The 17,928-nt window shown below is 42.9% G+C and overlaps 1 protein-coding gene and 1 long non-coding RNA gene across 4 annotated transcripts; one reads left to right on the plus strand and one right to left on the minus strand.

The window, feature by feature from the left end:
- Nucleotides 1–862: 862 nt before the first annotated feature.
- Nucleotides 863–17,141, minus strand: erc1a (ELKS/RAB6-interacting/CAST family member 1a). 3 transcript variants are annotated; one of them, XM_069528604.1, is made up of 21 exons: nt 16,909–17,141; nt 14,969–15,719; nt 14,662–14,850; nt 11,899–12,190; nt 11,174–11,301; nt 10,995–11,069; nt 10,743–10,898; nt 10,481–10,648; nt 10,076–10,243; nt 9,800–9,937; nt 9,547–9,687; nt 9,285–9,425; nt 9,003–9,196; nt 7,852–7,987; nt 7,614–7,745; nt 7,272–7,328; nt 6,509–6,669; nt 6,092–6,239; nt 5,141–5,236; nt 3,928–4,113; nt 3,538–3,825 (listed from the first exon to the last, which is right to left on the minus strand). In XM_069528604.1, the coding sequence occupies exons 2-21, from the start codon at nt 15,512–15,514 to the stop codon at nt 3,688–3,690; spliced, it is 3,390 nt and encodes a 1,129-aa protein (XP_069384705.1). In that variant the 5' UTR covers nt 15,515–15,719; nt 16,909–17,141; the 3' UTR covers nt 3,538–3,687. The 3 variants fall into 3 exon arrangements, 2 of the variants coding, with proteins under 2 accessions (XP_069384706.1, XP_069384705.1); XM_069528605.1 differs by lacking the exon at nt 7,272–7,328 and having other exon boundaries at nt 863–3,825; XR_011243470.1 differs by lacking the exons at nt 3,538–3,825; nt 7,272–7,328 and adding an exon at nt 4,803–4,883 and having other exon boundaries at nt 3,975–4,113.
- Nucleotides 16,628–17,613, plus strand: LOC138410848 (uncharacterized). The gene is made up of 2 exons (XR_011243471.1): nt 16,628–16,754; nt 16,871–17,613. It is a non-coding gene; the product is annotated as an uncharacterized lncRNA (long non-coding RNA).
- Nucleotides 17,614–17,928: the final 315 nt, after the last annotated feature.

Here is a 17,928-nt window from a genome sequence, read left to right on the forward strand (position 1 = left end):
TAATGATGATGATGTTATGTCTGCTGCACGAGAAAATAAGAGCTGGGTCTTTTGATTTCTTATGTTTAGTATCTCAGGGGAAGCTATCGCTAAATAAAATCTAGAGTGAATCATGTAAATGAGGAGGATTATTAATTATTTCACAGGAGAGATACAAATTATTAATACCTGATATTTTATGAGCCTCTGCGGGGAGGTCACACCTCATGCTCATTTAACAAACTGACATTGCTTAATCATTGATTAATGTTTGAATCATTATAAAAAAGTTAGACCGTCTCACAGTGTATTTACACTCCAAGGAGTATTTATTAAATCCCACTGGCACTAGTAAAACTTAAAATACTACAGAGTGTCAGCAACAGTTCGAAGCCCATTTGCCAAGTTTGTATCCTTCGTAGTTTTACTGGAGAGAGACCTCACAGCACTCAGGTTACAATGCATGTTTACATAAAGTCTATGAGGCCTCACCAAGACTTCAGCCCCTGTACACTCACCTTTCTGAGGTCCAGAATCCTGCACTATTTGCTTGAAGAGACCACCCACAGTTTATTGTATTGACATGTTAATGATAATGATATTGAGTTAATTACTAATGTTATTATTGGGTGGACCCCAGTGTTTACACAGGATAAAGACTTTTAAGACTTTGACACCAATACTATTGAAGATGCATCTTATATCAGGTAAAATCTTTATTACATGTTATTTTATTGCCTTAAATCAAATCCATAGCAGCAGCAAACTCCACACAATAATAAGAATTTGCTTTTAAAGATGAAACAAACACATTTGGTGAAGTTTATAGTATGAGTGGCGTCTTTATTTCTAGTTCGGTCAAAAAAACAAACAGACAAGAGACCAAGGCTTATAATTTATTTATTTACATACATACAAAATCCAAGTAACTCACAAACAAGTCTGTTTTGCTTTCTTTTAACAGTTTGATTCTTAACACAGACAGAAGGCAGTACATTTCTTATCCAAACGCAAAAGAAAACAGATACCATGAGTTTGACTGAAGCCCCTTAATCGGCTCTGTGTTCCTAAATAAGGAGTCGAGAAAAAGAAGTGACGAGACATTAAGGCAAGGGCAGCGACACACAGGCCATAGTGAGGAAAATGAAAACAGTGGAAACAAACACCGCATTCTTTCTCTGAACGCAGCAGTGGTCGGTACGAGGGTTAGTGAGAAGCGGAAAGAAATAAACCCTCACTCAAAGTTTTACAGACGAGAAGTACAAAAACAATCATCCAACCGACATCCTCCAAAACCAGAGATGTGCTTTGTTATCGGTGTTAGTTGAAAACCCAGGCGTCCAAATTGATCAGTTTATCACCCAGTTTGTTAGAAAACCTTTTTTTTTTTTTGACGTGTACTGACGCAGTGTTTCACCGTGTGTTCTGTAACATTATGTTCCTGTTACGAAACAGCAGAAGATGGTTGGAGACTTTTTTTTAAATCCATCAGCCTCCATCTGCCTTTGACATCAATCATGGTGGAACAGGTCAGAAGAAAATAAAAGACAACACTGTAAATCTCAGGATAATACATTTACATCGCATGTGGTGGGGATCTATATATATATATTTAAAAAAAAGATAACTAGAAATGAATGCAAGAAACGTACTCTCTCATCACACAGTCACGGTTTGAAAACGTTTGTAGTTCACACATTATTTTGACACTATTTTTTTGGACATTTCTTTCCTCAAGTTTCTGCTGAGGACGACACCAACTCGACTGTCGTTTTGTTCAGAGCAGCTTGCTCTTCAAGATTCTGTGCAAACATTCAATGCATATCCATACAGTAAACATTTTTTTTAATATATATGTATTATATTTATATATCTCTATAGAACATGACTTTCCGCAAGTTATGGCAGTACTGTCACACACACGCACACTCACACACATTTTGTCCTGGTGACAAAATTAGACACAAAAGACAAACTGCACTGCTTGTAATTTTTTTTCACTTAATTACCTTTATTCAGTCACTGTACGTGTTAAATATCACGTTATTTACAAACTGATCTAAAAAGTCAAAATCTGCTGAAAAGTGACTTTCATTTCTTGTCAATGTAGATGCACTTAGTAATTAAAAACCTCAGCCCTGAAGAATTCAAAACACACAATAATAAAGGAGGCATCACTTGCATTTTGAAGTGATCGGACAAACACAAGAAAAAAAGGGGGTCATCACTTGTTTTCTTCAGTGAAACTAAAGACCAGGTGGGCTTTAAGTAAAAACTATGGGAACTTTGGATGAGACTGAATGATCAGTGGATCAGATGAAAAAGAAAAATCCCTACATCATGCCTTAGCACCAATATAACAGAGGAACAAATCTCCCTGCGTAAGGTCCAGTACTGATCTCTGTGCATGCTCCAAGGCCACTAAAACGTTCTCAAAAGAAACATTGCATACCTCAAACAACTGGACGCTGTGTGCAAAACCCATCTAAAAACATTAATACATCACCAGCAGTAAAAGATTTGTTTTCTCCCCCCTCTCTCTCGCCCGTTGAAAACTGAAGTGTAACTAGATTCTGACCTTTGATATGTGTCAGGCCTGGGTCCCCCTCTCATACAGAAGACCCAGCCACCGTCGACACAGTCAAACGTACCTGCGACCTAATCCTGACTGCATGGACAGATCCACAGCTCTGAGCTGGAGAAACATTTGGACAACAGCTGCGTTTATTTGGTTAAAAAAAGTGATGATCCGCCTCCAGCAGCTGTTTTTTTAACTAGTGACTGGGTTCCAACCTGATAATCGGGGAACACAGACTAAAATACAAAACAAGCATCTACACGGCTCTGTGATTTACACACTGAACTCGGCTCCTCTCTGATCCCCTCTAGATGTAGCAGCTCCCCAGATCTCCCAGGACACAAAGTGCTTTCCTGCCCCATGTGAGGAATAAATTCTCCTTTTAAACTTTAAAGGTTTGTGAAAGGAATCCAAGGGGTAAAAGACTGAGACAGAAGTTGGTGAGGTAACTGTGCTTGATCTGGCGATTCCTGCAGTGAATGGAGCCGTCAAGGGAGAGGAAGGTTGGCAGTGTGCTCCAAGGCTTTGTGCGGAAAGTTTGATTCTTTCATCTGAAATCCTTTCTCTCCCAACGCACCTGTCCCAGACTCACAGGTGTGCAGTGATATTTTTGCAAGTATCCTACTGGCAAAAATCTAATTTGGTGTGTTCACAAGTGGAAAACGGGACATGCTTAACTCCTGGAATGACCTCCAGTATTCTGTTGCCCTTCTGACATATGTTCAGCTGTCTAGGTTAGTTTTCCCACTGTGAGTCCACCATCTGCCATGGTCATCATTAATTGATCAGACCTTAGACTGCAGTGGGTAATATGAGTGGGTGATATGATATTTGCTCAAAGTGGCACATGTATCCGCCATTTGATAAGACTGTGAACATCCCTAATTTGATTTTTGCAGGCCTGACAGTACAGACACATGAGACAGGGAAGCACTAACGGGTCATGAGAGTTTGTTCCAGGGTGGACGAAGGGAACAAAGAGTTAGAGCTCAGTGGGTTTGTGACAATGCCCCCATCTCTTCCGTTCTTTCTTCCAGGAGCCTCATTGTGTGGAGGTAGGGGCACCTGGGCTCAGCTACAGGTTTTACAAAGACCAGGAGTCAGCCGGGTTGTGTCCGAGGTCAGAGTTGTCAGCACGACTCCTCCAAAGCATTGACAACCTGCTCCAGGATGTCAGGGCAGTAGTCTGCGATCTGCTGGAGAACAGAGTTGGCGTACTCCTGCAGCTCCCCGCTCTCCTTCTCACAAACCTCCAGCTCCTGCTCCAACTGGACAAAGGAGAGCATTAGTCTAATCTGAATTCTGCAGCAGGTCCTTACCTACAGCTGCAAAAAAAGAAATCGCTAACAGAGCGAGAGTTTCTCCATTACCTGTTCGACACTCATCTTCTGGAGATCCTCCTCCCAGTCTTCGGGGTCGCTGTGGTGGTAGTGAGAGGGTGGCGTGAGCTGGCTGAGGATGCTGGGGTCTCGGTCGTGGCAGAGGTCTGTCAGGTGGGCGATGTAGAGCTTGAGCTTACTGCGGTTCTGGGACAGGGCTAGAAGAGGGGGTATCATCTGCAGGGAGGGGGGAGGAGGTGAAGAGGTGCGACAGGTATAGATCAGTAGTGCAGTAAAAACGACTTTTCTTCAGACAAACAAAAGGAGAAGTTATTCTCTCATTTCAATGATTGAACATGATGACACACAAGACACAAGTTGCATGACAAAATAATGTTTTTTTTCATGGGACAAAAACAGAACACCATCATCATCCACATGCATGCTCATGAACTCATCACCATCTCACATAACAATCAACCTCCCTGGGTACATTATTAACAAATGTGTGCTTGTAATTTATATATGTACGGATCAACAAAAAAAAAAAAAAAGGTCTAACAAAAAGGGATTAAACCACAGATTATGTCGAGATTAAACCATTATCCAACGCAACACCTGTTTGTGTGATTCAAAATTCATCACTATTCATTAGTGTCAGAGCAGTGACATGCAAAGCTAAGATGCTTTAGTTTGAGGCAAATGAGCTCATCCTCTTAGTCTGTGCATGCAAAAACACACACCACTGATCCCACGAGCCAGCAACAAACAGTGTGAAGCCGAGGATGAGTGGTGAGAAACACCACGGCAATGATGACGACCACCAACATCAAGAAGGAATAACAAATGAATGGAAGAGATGTAGACATGCCGCACAGCAACAATGATGAAAGGTGTGACAGGTCTGGCTTCTCACACAAGCTCACCCTTTCTGAACAAAAATGCTGAGAGAGAGAGAGAGGGGGAGGGCAAAAGGTCGGCTACGCCCAAATACCCTCCTCATCATCCTGTTAGCCACAACGTAAGCCAATTGCAGCATTAGAAAAGAACATTTGGTTAGTGTGTTTAAAAAACAGAAATGTTAAAAAGGGACAAAAGAAACATTTCATTTCAAAACAGTAGTTCTCTTCAGTGGACAGATTTCAGTTCAAACGTCTTTACAACGAACGTGTTAATCAACAGTCTGTGGCAGAAATAAAATAAAAAAAGCTGTTGTGGGTGAATTACGGACATGATCCGGCTCACTGGTTGTTAGGTAAGCTACCTGATCTGGAGAGGGTTTGTGATTTGTGTGGTCAGGGACCGTCTTCAGATGGTCATCTTCATAGTTGTCTGCCATCAGCTTCATCCTGTTCTGAGTCTGTTGATTCAAAAACAGTGAGGATTAAAAAAGAAAAGACGAGAGGAAAGAGGAAGGGATGAGGGCATTTAAAGCCTGGTTATTTGAGCAGTTTTTACCCTGGTTTTGATTAATATACAAAGGTTACTCCAATTATGTTCAGAGTTTAAGTTGTTTTTATTTACCTCTTTTTATCTATGCTCAACATTAAGATACAGAAACAGAGTGAGCCTCCTGTCTGTACTCTGCGCTCATTTTGTCCATATTTGTGCACATCTTAAGAAAGCTTACCACCTACATGTTCTAAACCTGTTTTAAAAAACTGATACTGGGAGCTTCACACTTTATGTAATCTACATAACTTATAAAATCTAATGATAACCTTCAACAAAAATCACAGTATTTAGGTGAAAAATGTAAATTAAGTTTTAATCCTGTGTGGAGCATGTTTGATCTGGAGCCCCTGTTTTACTTTTCTGTGACTGGCTCATGGTTAGAGGGAGTATGGGGGGGGTCGGCAGGGAAAAAGAAGAACTTTCCTCATCCAGGGACTTCAGTAGAAAAAGTTCCCATTGGTACAGATAATCCTCTGGGGTTTTATGCCAAAGACATATTTAACTGTTTTTTGGCATGCAATTTTGCAGGGGGCCTGGTGGTTACACAAACTATTGTTCGTGGACTCACACTGGCAGCGAGAGGCTGTTCTTTCTAATTCTTCCTCTAGCAGGACACTAAATCCCTGCACTCTGTCCTATACTGTGCTAAGGGACATATCACACATGAGACATGTAAGAAAGAGCATAAATGTTGTTAAGGCTTGAACTGCCGTGATGTCTTCATGTATCCCCTCCTCAGTGGATTCAAAACCATGTCTACCTGCTGTTTGAGCTGTTGCACTAGTCTGTCCTTCTCCCGCTTCAGCAGAGACACCTCATCCTGGGTCTTCTTCTTCTTAGATGAGGACAACTCCAGGAGAGCAATGTTAGCATCCTTTTCGCTGATAGCAGCCAACAGTGCCTCCTGCCTGTTAGGTTACAGAGGAGGAAACAATGTGGCATTTAACCACACAAGTAAACAGCCCAATTATCATTCATAATTCATTGCGCAAAATCATCCTGCCAGCTGGAGAAGGCCACAATTGGATGACATTTTAAAAGATGAATGCAGCAATCAATAATAATCCAGATACTACTCCTGTGTGTGTGTGTGTGTGTGTGTGTATAGGTGTTTATGGGTGTGTATGGGTGTGTATGGGTGTGTATGAGTGTGTATGGGTGTGTATGGGTGTCTTACTTCATCTCAAGCACCTCCTCCAGGTGTTTCCTGCGCTCAGCTCGCAGGGTTGTGAGGTGTGCCTCTTTCTCACACAGAGACTGCTGGGTGGAGGCCAGTTTGGCTCTCATGGATTCCAGCTCCTGTTTCACCTTCTCCATGGCCCCCAGCAGCTCCTCCATCTAGGTGCACACACGCACACAAACAATTCAATCATGAAAAGAGTAAAGAACGGATTATCTAAATCCTTCAGTGAAAGCACAGGGCTCTTTTCTTAAAGGCTTTTTAAATGATTTGCCAGAATAAACTGCTCTAATAAGATGCAGGGGCGGAATTTGAGGGCTTTAAGAGAAAGTCTTGAGATCAACTATAACACAGGTACTACAGCACTACATTTATTTACCTGCTATTTACTTTAAAAGACATGAGCTGCTTTGTTTCATATCAATGTGCACACTTCAATCTATAGTTGACTGAATGAGAGGAATTATTTCATCCCCAAATCTAAATTTATTGGATAATTAATGTTTGAACAAATCAAGCATGTTTTTATAAGCAAACAACAGGTAAACAAAATACATTTTTTACATGAGCTGGAAACATCAGCAACACTTTGTAAAGACATGCAGTCCAACAACACTGCAACACAAAAAACTTCACAAACATGTTCATGGCAGGGCTGTTGTATGGGACTGCATGAATTGTAGAGGTGTTACTGCTGCTGTATCCACCCCATGTAAGCATTGCTGCTCACTGATGGAGGTCACACATACTGGGCTCATACCTTAGACCACTTAATGTGGGCGAGGTTCGACTCATGCATTGGTTTGAGTGAATGCTTCTGAGGGGCGGTGTGTAGCAGAGAGAAAACAAGAGAAAACGACAAGCAAAGATAAAAGAACTGAGAAAGAGGAGGAGGCCAGAGGAGAGGAGGGAGGTGAAGAAAGGGATGAGAAACACCACCATGACAGCAAAAGGTGAGGGGGAAAGAATCTCAGTATCTGAAGGCGTTTGTTTAATCTGTATATAGATGTGTTTAGATATGCATGTACTGCAAGATATGATCCTGTGGCTGTAATAATATTGCTGTCGTGTTCCTGTGTGTTCCGGGGGGGGATTTGTGTACCTGTCTCTCCTGCAGCGACCTGGCAGCCTCCTCCTGCGCAAGCACCATCTCTCGCTCAGCAGTAATCTGAACGCTCTCTCTCAGGGCCTCCTCCAGCTCCTCTATACGCTCCGACTTCTGACGCAGAGTGTCCTTCGGTGCGGGAGAGCAAAGAGGTCACATTATGGTTCGTCAGGGTAAGAGAAAATGCGTTGCTGCAGGGTATGTACAGTCCCACTGAGCCAAACATAAGCTTTACCTTCACCTGCTGAGAGTTCTCAGACAAGTTGTCCTCCCTTTTTCTAGCCTCCTCCATGAGTCGAGCGTTCCTGCTTTTCTCCACCTGCTCCTTGTGCTTCAGAGATGCCACCTTCTTCGTCTGGTCCTGCTTCTGCCTAAAGGGACACAATGTGATAAACAGGAGGAGTTATGTATATGTGCTAATCAGTCTATGGCTCCCCTCGATCAAACATATGTAAAGTTGATCATTTTGCAACTGACAAAAAAATATGGGGGGAAAAGTGCAAATAAATCAAGTTTTAAAGAGATGTGACTCTGTGAAAAGCTATGACAGTCACAATCGTAGCCAGACAGACTTGCTTCAGCAAAATCTTTGACAGCCCTGCAAAGAGTCAATCCTAGATTTGACTGGGTGAAAGACAGAGCTATAAGAAGGCGAGAAAGGAAAAGTGAGCATGAGCACGGGTGAGAAAAAAACAGAGTTCAATATGTCAGGACAAGGCAGCACCACAGACTATGGAGAGGCAAGAGATGAGGAGAAACAAAGGGAGCAAAATGTGAGAAGAAGACAGTCATAAGAAGTCAGGGGGGAGAAAGAGGAAAAGAACAAATACTAACCTGGAGGCCAAACTGGTGGGGTGAGAGATTTCCGGTGTAAAGACAAGAAAGCAGTTAAGAGAAAAACAAACTCAGACTCAGAGCAATTATGGTGGAAAAGGAGAAGAAGAGGGAAGATCATTATAATGATTATTAAGACTCTGTTTTAACAAGGTCACAAAATTAACGTTATTAAAGTTATGATGAAAAGACAACACACATGAAAACAACACATGAAAGAGGGCTTGTCTATGTCCATTTCTGGAGCTGTACCTACCACTGTTAAAACATGGCATTCACCACTTTAGCTTTTAAAGCAATACTGCAAAAATTCCAAATGGCAGGTGGTCAAATAACAATAAAAGCCACCATTCACTGTGCCAGGGGCAACAGTCTCCAGGACAACATGAAGTCACTGAAGGAACATTTGTCAGGGACCTCAGGTACTGAACAAAGATAACAAAACTACACGCGAAAGACTTCTATGACACAGACACAACAAGTTACAGACGATGTTATTTCTGTGCTAACAAACGACGGACACTGCCAACTTCAAATCGTGTTTCCACCCACCTCTCCAGCTCACTGATTTTTTTATCTTTGTCATTCTTCTCATTCTCCATTTCCCGGAGGATCTCCAGCAAGCGGTCCACCTCAGCCTGTGCCTTCCCAGAATCCTCTTTGTGGCGAGCCACTTCCTGCTCCAGGTTCTTAATGCGCTCAGCGAGCTCGGTGTTAGCCTGAGCCTCCAGGGCTGCATTTTGAGCCTGACAAGAAGACAAGATGGGAGAAATCAGCTGTCGTCTCTTTCAGGGTTAGTGGGCACGGGTGATTGTTCTAGGTGATGTATCTCACTCTCTTGAGCTGGTTCTCCAGTTTGAGGCACTCCTCCCTCTTCTGCTCCAATGTGATCTCCAGGCTCTTGAGTTTTGAGTCCTTCTTCAGCCCCGAGGAGGCCAGGGACGATGCATGCTCCTTCAGGTCCAACAGTGATGTCTTCATACACACAACCACACAAAGAACATAAGTATAAAGTATCAATGTTCACATCGTATATCTGACACCTGTGACACATCATATCTTAGTGTGAGTTTGTGTTCCTGAATCCATTTCTCACCTCTCTGTCTGACAGGTCTCCCTGCAGTAAACTCAGTCGTTCCTTCAACTCTTTCAGTTCCTTCTTGTTACAGTCAAGCTCCTCTGTCTTCTCCCGGTCGTCTCTGTCTCGCTGCTCCTTTAGACGCTCAATGATGCGTTCCTAGGTCACAAACACACATGATTTGTTCACAATTGCATTGCTACAAATGAATGTGAAGGAGTCTAATTTGTGAAAAGCAGGAGACACTGAGTTCATGCAGACATCAATTCACCTTTTCTGCGAGAGACTCCTCAAGCGTGGTGAGAGCAGTGTCAGTGTTGGAAGTGTCTGCTTGCAAAGACTTAACTCTCTCCTTCAGGCTGCTCATCTGCTTCTCCTTATCCCTCAGCTGCTCCTGCAGGTTTTCAATCTGCAGAACAAACAGAAGAAACCATGACTCAAAACAAACATCACGACAGGAAACGTTCTGTGATGGATGCATCTTTGTAGCCATTTCACACACGAGACTCAACAAAAGATCTTTTAAATGGCTCTTAGTCCAAATCACCTTCTTCTGCAGCACATTCACTTTGCGCTCCTTAACCTCCAGCATGTCTTTGAGGTCATGGATTTCTCCGTTGAGTGTGCCCTTCTCCTCAGACATTTCTTGTATCTGCTTGCTCTTCTTATTTAGAGTTGTCTCTTTTTCTTCCAGGCGCAGACGCAGAGCATCCACCTGAACAGGAAACGGCAAACAAACTGTAACTGTGCACAAATCACAAGCTTAAAATAAAAGGGCAAACGCAAAGAAAACTTTCTTAACACATCGTTACATGTGTTTTTGTTTGTAGTATTATCAGCCATAAGTGGCACAAACTTGTCGCTCACTGAACAAAGTACAAGCTTAAAGTGCATTTGCTGTGTACCTATTCTTCTGACTAACAAAGCATTATGATATGTATATTTATTGTACCTCTGTCTGTAAAATGGCAGCTCGCTGCTCCTTGGCAGTGAGAGACTCCTTGAGGACTTCAATGTGTTGCTTGCTATCTGAGAACTGGTTGGTGAGCGTCTCAAGCTTGGTCTGCAAACCGAGCAGCTCAGAGTCTTTCCTGGAGAGGTCCTGCTTCACCTGCTCCATCTGAATTACAAAAAGCAGACATGTTTGGATTTAAATGGGAGGTAAGATAGAATTAAAGCAGTCAGCTAAAACTAAATATCCTGCTGTCTCTGACCTTGTTTTTCATGAACTTGGTGTGACTGCGGTAAACTTCCATCTGCTTCATCTCCTCCTGACGCTCCTCACAGCTCAGAAGTCCATTTGATTTCAGCATCAGCATCTCCTCCTCCATGTCCCGCAGGCCCCGCTCCATTGAGTTGATTTTTGCATCCTGAGGTTGATGAAGAGGAGTCAACACACGTATCATGCACGACTGTGACACACCACACTCATCATTACACACAGCCCTCTATTCAATATCACCCACCTTCATGTCGATAACAGTCTGTAGAGCCTTAGTTTTGGTGGACTCTGGAGTTCCCTCATACCGACGGTGCAGCTCCTGTTGGGTCAAATGAGGTTGTTTGTTGCTTGTATGTATAAACTATAGTATCTATGTGAGCTATCAGATGTCTCTACATCTCCCATGTTTGCACTAGACATTACCTCTCTTAGTGCCGTGACCTCTCTGTCTCTCTGGTCCAGTAAACTCTCGAGGTGATGCCTGTGCATCTCAGCGTCAGCCAGTCTCCTGGTCCGCTCCTGGTCCTCCTCTGAAGCCTTGGCAGATGGACCTGACACAGAAAACATGACAACCTTGTAACCATGATGAAGCCACTAAGAAGACATTTAAATTGTTGAAACAGCCAAGTTGAGCATCATAAGTCATGTGATCAACTTACACAGACTTACAAGAGCTGACACCAAATTATAAATATATCTTTGTATCATATCTTATAGGATAAAATTTGATTTTTTTTCTTAGTGTAGTGCTTGTTTCACTTTGTTAACTGTGATATTTTGACTATTTTGTGACCCTGAGACAATAAAATGCAACTGCTCTTAGAGACAGCCCTCAAACCATGGTTGGGTTTGTGAAGCATGCACTGTGGTCAAATTTAAAGAGAAAACAAAAGAAAGCCATACTTGGCCAATGGGGAAATGGTTTGGACTGAGATGAGAGGGAAAAGGAAGCAGCAACAACACTTTGAAGCAACAGCCTGAGATCAAAATCTTTTTAGACCTAAAATATTTGTGGAAGATATTTAAAATCAAGATTTAAAACCAACAAACTCTTATTTTTATACTTTTTGTAGAATCAGAATCTATTTGCTCACATAAGAAAACTTGTAAACCTGCTGCTGTGCTTCTCTCCTGAGGCATAAACCTACCTTTGCTCTGCAGCATCTCCAGCAGTTTCTTGATGGATTCGTCTCTGGCTCCCAGGGTTTGCTTCTGTGTGTCAATCCTCAGCTCCATCTCCTCCAGGGTCTTTCTTAGGAGGAAGAGCTCTTTGGCCTGCCGCTCGTGCTCGGCCTGTAGCCGGCGGTAGTTCTCCTCTGTGGGTTCAGATGTCAGGGCCAGGTCCCTGCCCTGGCTGGAGGGATCTTGTTGAAACAGCTGGTTCAGGTCCCTTTGGATCCTCAGCTCATCCTGGAGAGCCTGAACAGTCATCTGGAGATGCTAAAGACAAACAAGAGACACACATGCCTTTGTAATCTTTCATCTGTTTTTCTCCTTGTTTGATTTATTAAAACTGATTTACGCAGACTTGGGTTAGATGAAGAATTATATTGATGATTTAATTGATACAGGGACATCACATGACACTTATGGAATGGATCCTGGAATAATATTGTGTTACAGCCAGTTAAAAATCAGCATCTAATCATGACTGAAAATTTAGCAGTGCCCTGACAGATGCACCCCCAACAGTCAGCGACAGTGTTACATTTCATGCCCAGACAAATACAAGTGGTGAAACACAATCAGCCCAGTATAGCATTGCATTGTTTGTGGCATCTGACGCCACGGACACTTGGTAGTGCTGCTGCGAGACAGCAACACAAGGCTGTGTTACGCTCTGGTCTGAACCAGCTGTGACCATTTTCAGACGACAGAACAAAGAGAGGAGTCAGTGTCTGCCTTCGTTTCTCTCCTCCGGCCCCCTCCCCTTTCCTTTGTCATTCGCTCCTTCTACCAGCACACACTATTCATCCACCTTGCCTGCTCTAACCCTGTCTCTTCCCTCCAACACTCTCACCTCTCACTAACCCTCCCTTTCCATCAACCTCTCCACCCCCTGAGTAAGGCTGACTCACTGCTGTGACTGCACCGATCCACCATCAGAAACACACACGCAAACACACAGACACACACAGAGCCAGATGCATGTACAGACAAGCACGACAACACACACACTCACAAACACCTTCTCCCTTCCCCTCCCATATTCTCACTCTCTCTGCCGGAGGAGAGATAACAGTCTGGCGTTTGAAAAAGCACAAAGCATACGGTATGTGATGCACTAACTAAACAGTAAGTCACAGCTCATGATGACACAGTGCACACAAAACCAACCCTCTGCCATAAAAATCATCCAAACCACAGGACACACTGCAGGAAAGTTCAAATTAAGATGCTCAGTGTGTGACACATGCTTCCTTTTTCTTTATTCTCCTTATCGTACCATTATAATCTTATGTCCGACATCAACAATACTGTGTTTTGGTCGATAAATATAATTAGCATTTCACAACATCCTATGATGAATATGATTTTTCTGTATTACAACTGATGACAGTTAAGTGAGGATTTTACCTTTTTTAATAGAAAAACGAAGGTCAAACACTATCACCTATCACAGGCAGTGACAGAGAGAATGTAGTAGAGATTTGGAAACACTGTGCAAACAAACATCAGAACAGAAAGCATAGAAATGCTTCAAAACTACACAAACAGAAAACTGCAGCTGTAGGCAGAGCCAGCTGGGCCAGTGTTCAGTGAGGCCATGCAGTTTCACTGAGGCTATAATTAATCAGATGCCTTTCAGTGTGCATGTGCGAGTCTATGCATGTGTGAGTCTATGCATGTGTTTGCGTGCGTGTGTGTGTTTTCCGCTACATGTGTGCAAGCATGGGAGGTGGAGATTTGATACACGAAAGCAGAAATCTTTAAATTAAAGCACCCACTAATTTGCCCTGTGTAGTCGGACATTATTGGGAATTAGTCCTCAGTGTGATTCTGTGACTCAGCAGGAGTGAAAACACAGCAAATTACACAGGTCGGCCCCTCCATTAAGAATCACAAAGACCATTTCTCTTCATTACTGAAACTTAATTTGGATGGTTCCCACAACATACTATAGGCTTTAAAAATAGATCTGGTGATTATTTTTATTCACTTATTGCTATCAATTATACATGTGTATGTGAGGTGACACAGACTGATGGGAATGTTGTTAAGCTTATGTCTCTACACTTTTAGATCCAGAGCCAAGGATGAGAAAAATGAGAGAAAACTGAGAGAAAAAATGAGAGCCTCCAGCACCTGGTGCTTGGTTGTGGGTATCGATCTTCATTGAAAGACAAATATACAACATGCATTTATCTCATTTTTGGTCGTTTCATTTTGATGTTAAAAAAAACAAATGTGCAGAACATTTGATAAACCACAAGAGAAGATTAAGTTGAATATTCTATATAAGGCACAAATCTAAAGTATTACCTCAAAAGGGTACCCTTCTTTTTTCTTTTTTAAAGTCTTTAATCTACTACATATTTACCTTCTTTTAAATTAAGTTTTAAATCTCCACATTTTTTGATCCTGTTCACCAAATCCAGCAATTTCTGAAATGTATAATGATCATAATGCAGCCATTAGACTTACGACTTCTTTCATCTATTAAGCATGAGCATATAGCTGCGTATAAGAGGATTAACTAGAGGTTCAAAATATGCCTATAACCTATACAGTGAGAGGAGAAAGAGGGAGAGCAACATACTTGTACCAAAGCTTAAACACTTTGTGAAATACATTTCCCGGGTCATATACCTCTGACACAAGAAGATTGATGACTCTGTTCAGAATAGTGATTTGAGGAGATAAGAGCCACTTGAGGTAATCTATTAAAACAAATAAAGGCGAACACTCACTTGTGCTTCATCTTGAATCACACGATATTGTTCCTTCCAGACGGTGATCTTAGAAACCTCGTCTTTCCTGAGAGCTCTCTCCTTCTTCAGCTCTGGGCTCCAGAAGGTCTTGATAGAATTCATAGAGGAACTGAGCTTGCTCTCCTTGACTTCAACGTCACGCCGCAGCAACTCATTCTCACGCAGAACCTTGAGAGAGCAGAACAAAGAAGAAGCACATGTAAATACTGGTCATACAAGTGCATTATGGGTCCAACCTCAGCATCTTTAATGTCGATGTCCATAATAGAGAAATTTAGCAAAATACCTCTTTCAGTTGCGCCTGCAGGTCAAGTATGGTGTTGTCTCTGGCCTGTCTCAGAGAATGGGGCACGGTGGAGGCCATGTGGTGGTCCCCAAAAGCTAGAGCATCACCGGCCATCATGCTTGCTGGCAGCACAGCGTTGGCAGGCACTGAGGTGGAGATGTTGGGAGTGCTGGCAGCCACTACTCCACAGCTGCTGCCCCTTGACCCATACGTCACCCTCTGTCTCCCCATGGTGGTCACTGTCCCTCCACTTTTTGGAATGTGGTCCCCTGCCATGGCGACCTCATTGTCACTCAGGTACATCGGCCCTGAGGTGGCGTATGCAGCGTTGAGGGACTGGATGTTCTCCATGGAGAGCGTCTTGCCTCCTGCTCCTCCAGGTCCCCCTCCGCTGCCTCCGGTGCTGTTGGTGCGGCGGTGTCCCATTCGAGGGGAGCGTGGGAGGCGAGGAGAACGGCCGGATCCCTGATTACCGGTACCGCCTCCATCTCTTCCTCCACTATGATTGGCATCCCCTCTGCTGACAGAGCGGGCGCTGCTGTACATCTTCAGCTAAACAGGAGAATGGAGCTAAACGCTGAACTATGACCACGAGCGTATATGTTATAACCTCGCTGATTTTGTGGCTGTGACTTGAAACAACTGGGTTAGGATGTGGAGGTGACCCTGCTTCAAATGGAGACGGTCACCACGAGGTTCATGATCTAAAAAGACTTCCCTCTTCCAACAGCAGCGAGGTTAGGACACCAATCTGCAAAGAAAACCACACAGATGTTCCCATTGAATTTCACAGCAGTAACAAAGCAGTTAATGTCAAATTGTCTTGACCTTGTCTGAACCCTTCTGAAAAACATCTTCATCATGCAGACTGGAGTTCACTGTGGGTCATGTAAGCAGTTCTCTCTTCACCTCCAGCAAATGAGCAATATTACATTTCAGTTTTCTAATATCTAGCATAATAAGAACGATCTGGAATCTTTCATCGTCTCAGCCCGGATTCCTTCCTGCTGTACAGACGGTTATGTAACTGTATATAAAGTCATGTCTAAGAACAATAATTCTTCTCAGATGGGATGTCTGTTAGCACAGACTGTTTCCTACTCGACCTGTAACAGATGTGCTTGATGACACAGATGTGGAGTTTGAGCTTTATCCTAATGGATCCACATGAATGCGTCGAGATGTTTGCTTCACACACACTTCAGGTATCAGTTGTGTTACGGATGTGTGTGTGTCTCTTCCTGGTTGTGCTCTGTTTTCACTACATTTCCCACTAAAGCCATTTAACTGGGCAGCCTGCGTGGCCTTGCTAGCGGCTAACGTTGCGTTAACACACCGGCTAACAGTAAAACGCTGACATTCCCACCTTGAAATCCTTGTTATCCTCAAACCTCTGTCGTTTAAAGCCTCACACGGATGTAAACACATTTTCTCTGGAGACTAAATCTTTCATCTCTGAGTCATTTTCTCCCCCAGTGTGCTGACGCTGTGGATTAAAAAATAGCCAGGGAGGCACAGGGGGATCGTCCACGGTAGACATTGTAAAAAAAAAAAGGAAATTTTAAAAAATGAAGCTTGTAGAAATGAATGCAAACAGATAGGGAGCGACACAACCTGAGGTTTAAATACAGAGTCAAGCTGTGGCACATTAAAGCAGATCTGAAGCGTGTTGCTCAATCCTGTCGACAGCCTCTGCTCCGGAGACACCCAGAATCAAACCAGGTCCATTTTCCTCCACCTCTGCTCAGCGGTGGTTCGTGTTTCAGCTCCCCGGGTTTTCAACACTGTGAGTCCGCTTCTTGTCACGGCTACAACATAACGGTTAGCTTTAGCGACATATGGAGGCTAGCCCGTCCAGTTTAATGTGTGTGTGTTTTTCCCCTGTCCTCGCTAACACAACAGCCACCGGAGGAAAAAAAAAACGCTCCACGCACAACTACCTCGGTGTCGGGTGGAGCTCGGGCCGGTGCCGGCGGTGGATCCTCGGTGAAGCGGGTGGAGATCGGCTGCAGCAGCGGTCATTTTACGTTAATCGCGCCGCGGACGTGTTTCAGATTTGACCATCTTCTCTCCAGCGGCTCAGCGCACAGCCAGGACGCCTCGATGACGTCAAGCCTGCTGCGCGCGCTCACGACGGCCCTCCTCGCCACGCGTGAATTTTAAACGCGCGGTCACGAGGCAGTGTGGCATGGAGGGACTGGACAGCAAGGGGGGCGCGCAAGCCAGCATTTACCCACAAATCAAAAAAATGTTTTTATGGTTATGATGGTTTTATTTTTCTTCCCCAGAAAATAACAGGAAAAATATTTGTAAGTACTCAATACATTTGTCCTCAGTGGTGGAATACCACTAACTACCACCAGGGGGCAGTACTTGCCTATAAGAAAATGACACCCCATGAAATGGTTGACCCAAATAACACATAATGAGAAGAATTCAGTTTATTTATTATGGTTATCATTTTTTAATCCAAACTGGATACAAATAATCCATACGTGTTTATATCAATATGTAGAAGTATTTGTTAAGCAACTTCAGTATGACAGATTTGAAAGTCCTATAGGCCTGTATTTTTAACTATCTTTTGATATTTGATAGTATTGTCTATATCTTCTATAATTTATAATAAAGGCTTTCAGGCAAAACATTATGTGATTACATTCATTTATGGTAATATCATATATTCCTCAAAAGTACATTTCAATTAAAATATGTCTCAGCATCAGAATCTGATTTATTGCCAAGTAGGTTTTCAACAAACAAGGAATTTGCTTTGGTGCATAATAAACGTTAAAAAAAATAGTGGGAAAGGTAAGGAAAATTAAGAAGCAGTTCAAGGAAAAACAGTACAAGAGTGGTAAGTGAAGAGCTATACAATAAAATAATTCAATAATTCTGTTTTATTTTATTTTATTCTATTCTGGTCTATGTTATTTCATATTTTTCTAGTAATCCGCACT

This window comes from Paralichthys olivaceus, chromosome 7, assembly GCF_024713975.1.
Source record: "Paralichthys olivaceus isolate ysfri-2021 chromosome 7, ASM2471397v2, whole genome shotgun sequence".
Taxonomy (NCBI): domain Eukaryota; kingdom Metazoa; phylum Chordata; class Actinopteri; order Pleuronectiformes; family Paralichthyidae; genus Paralichthys; species Paralichthys olivaceus.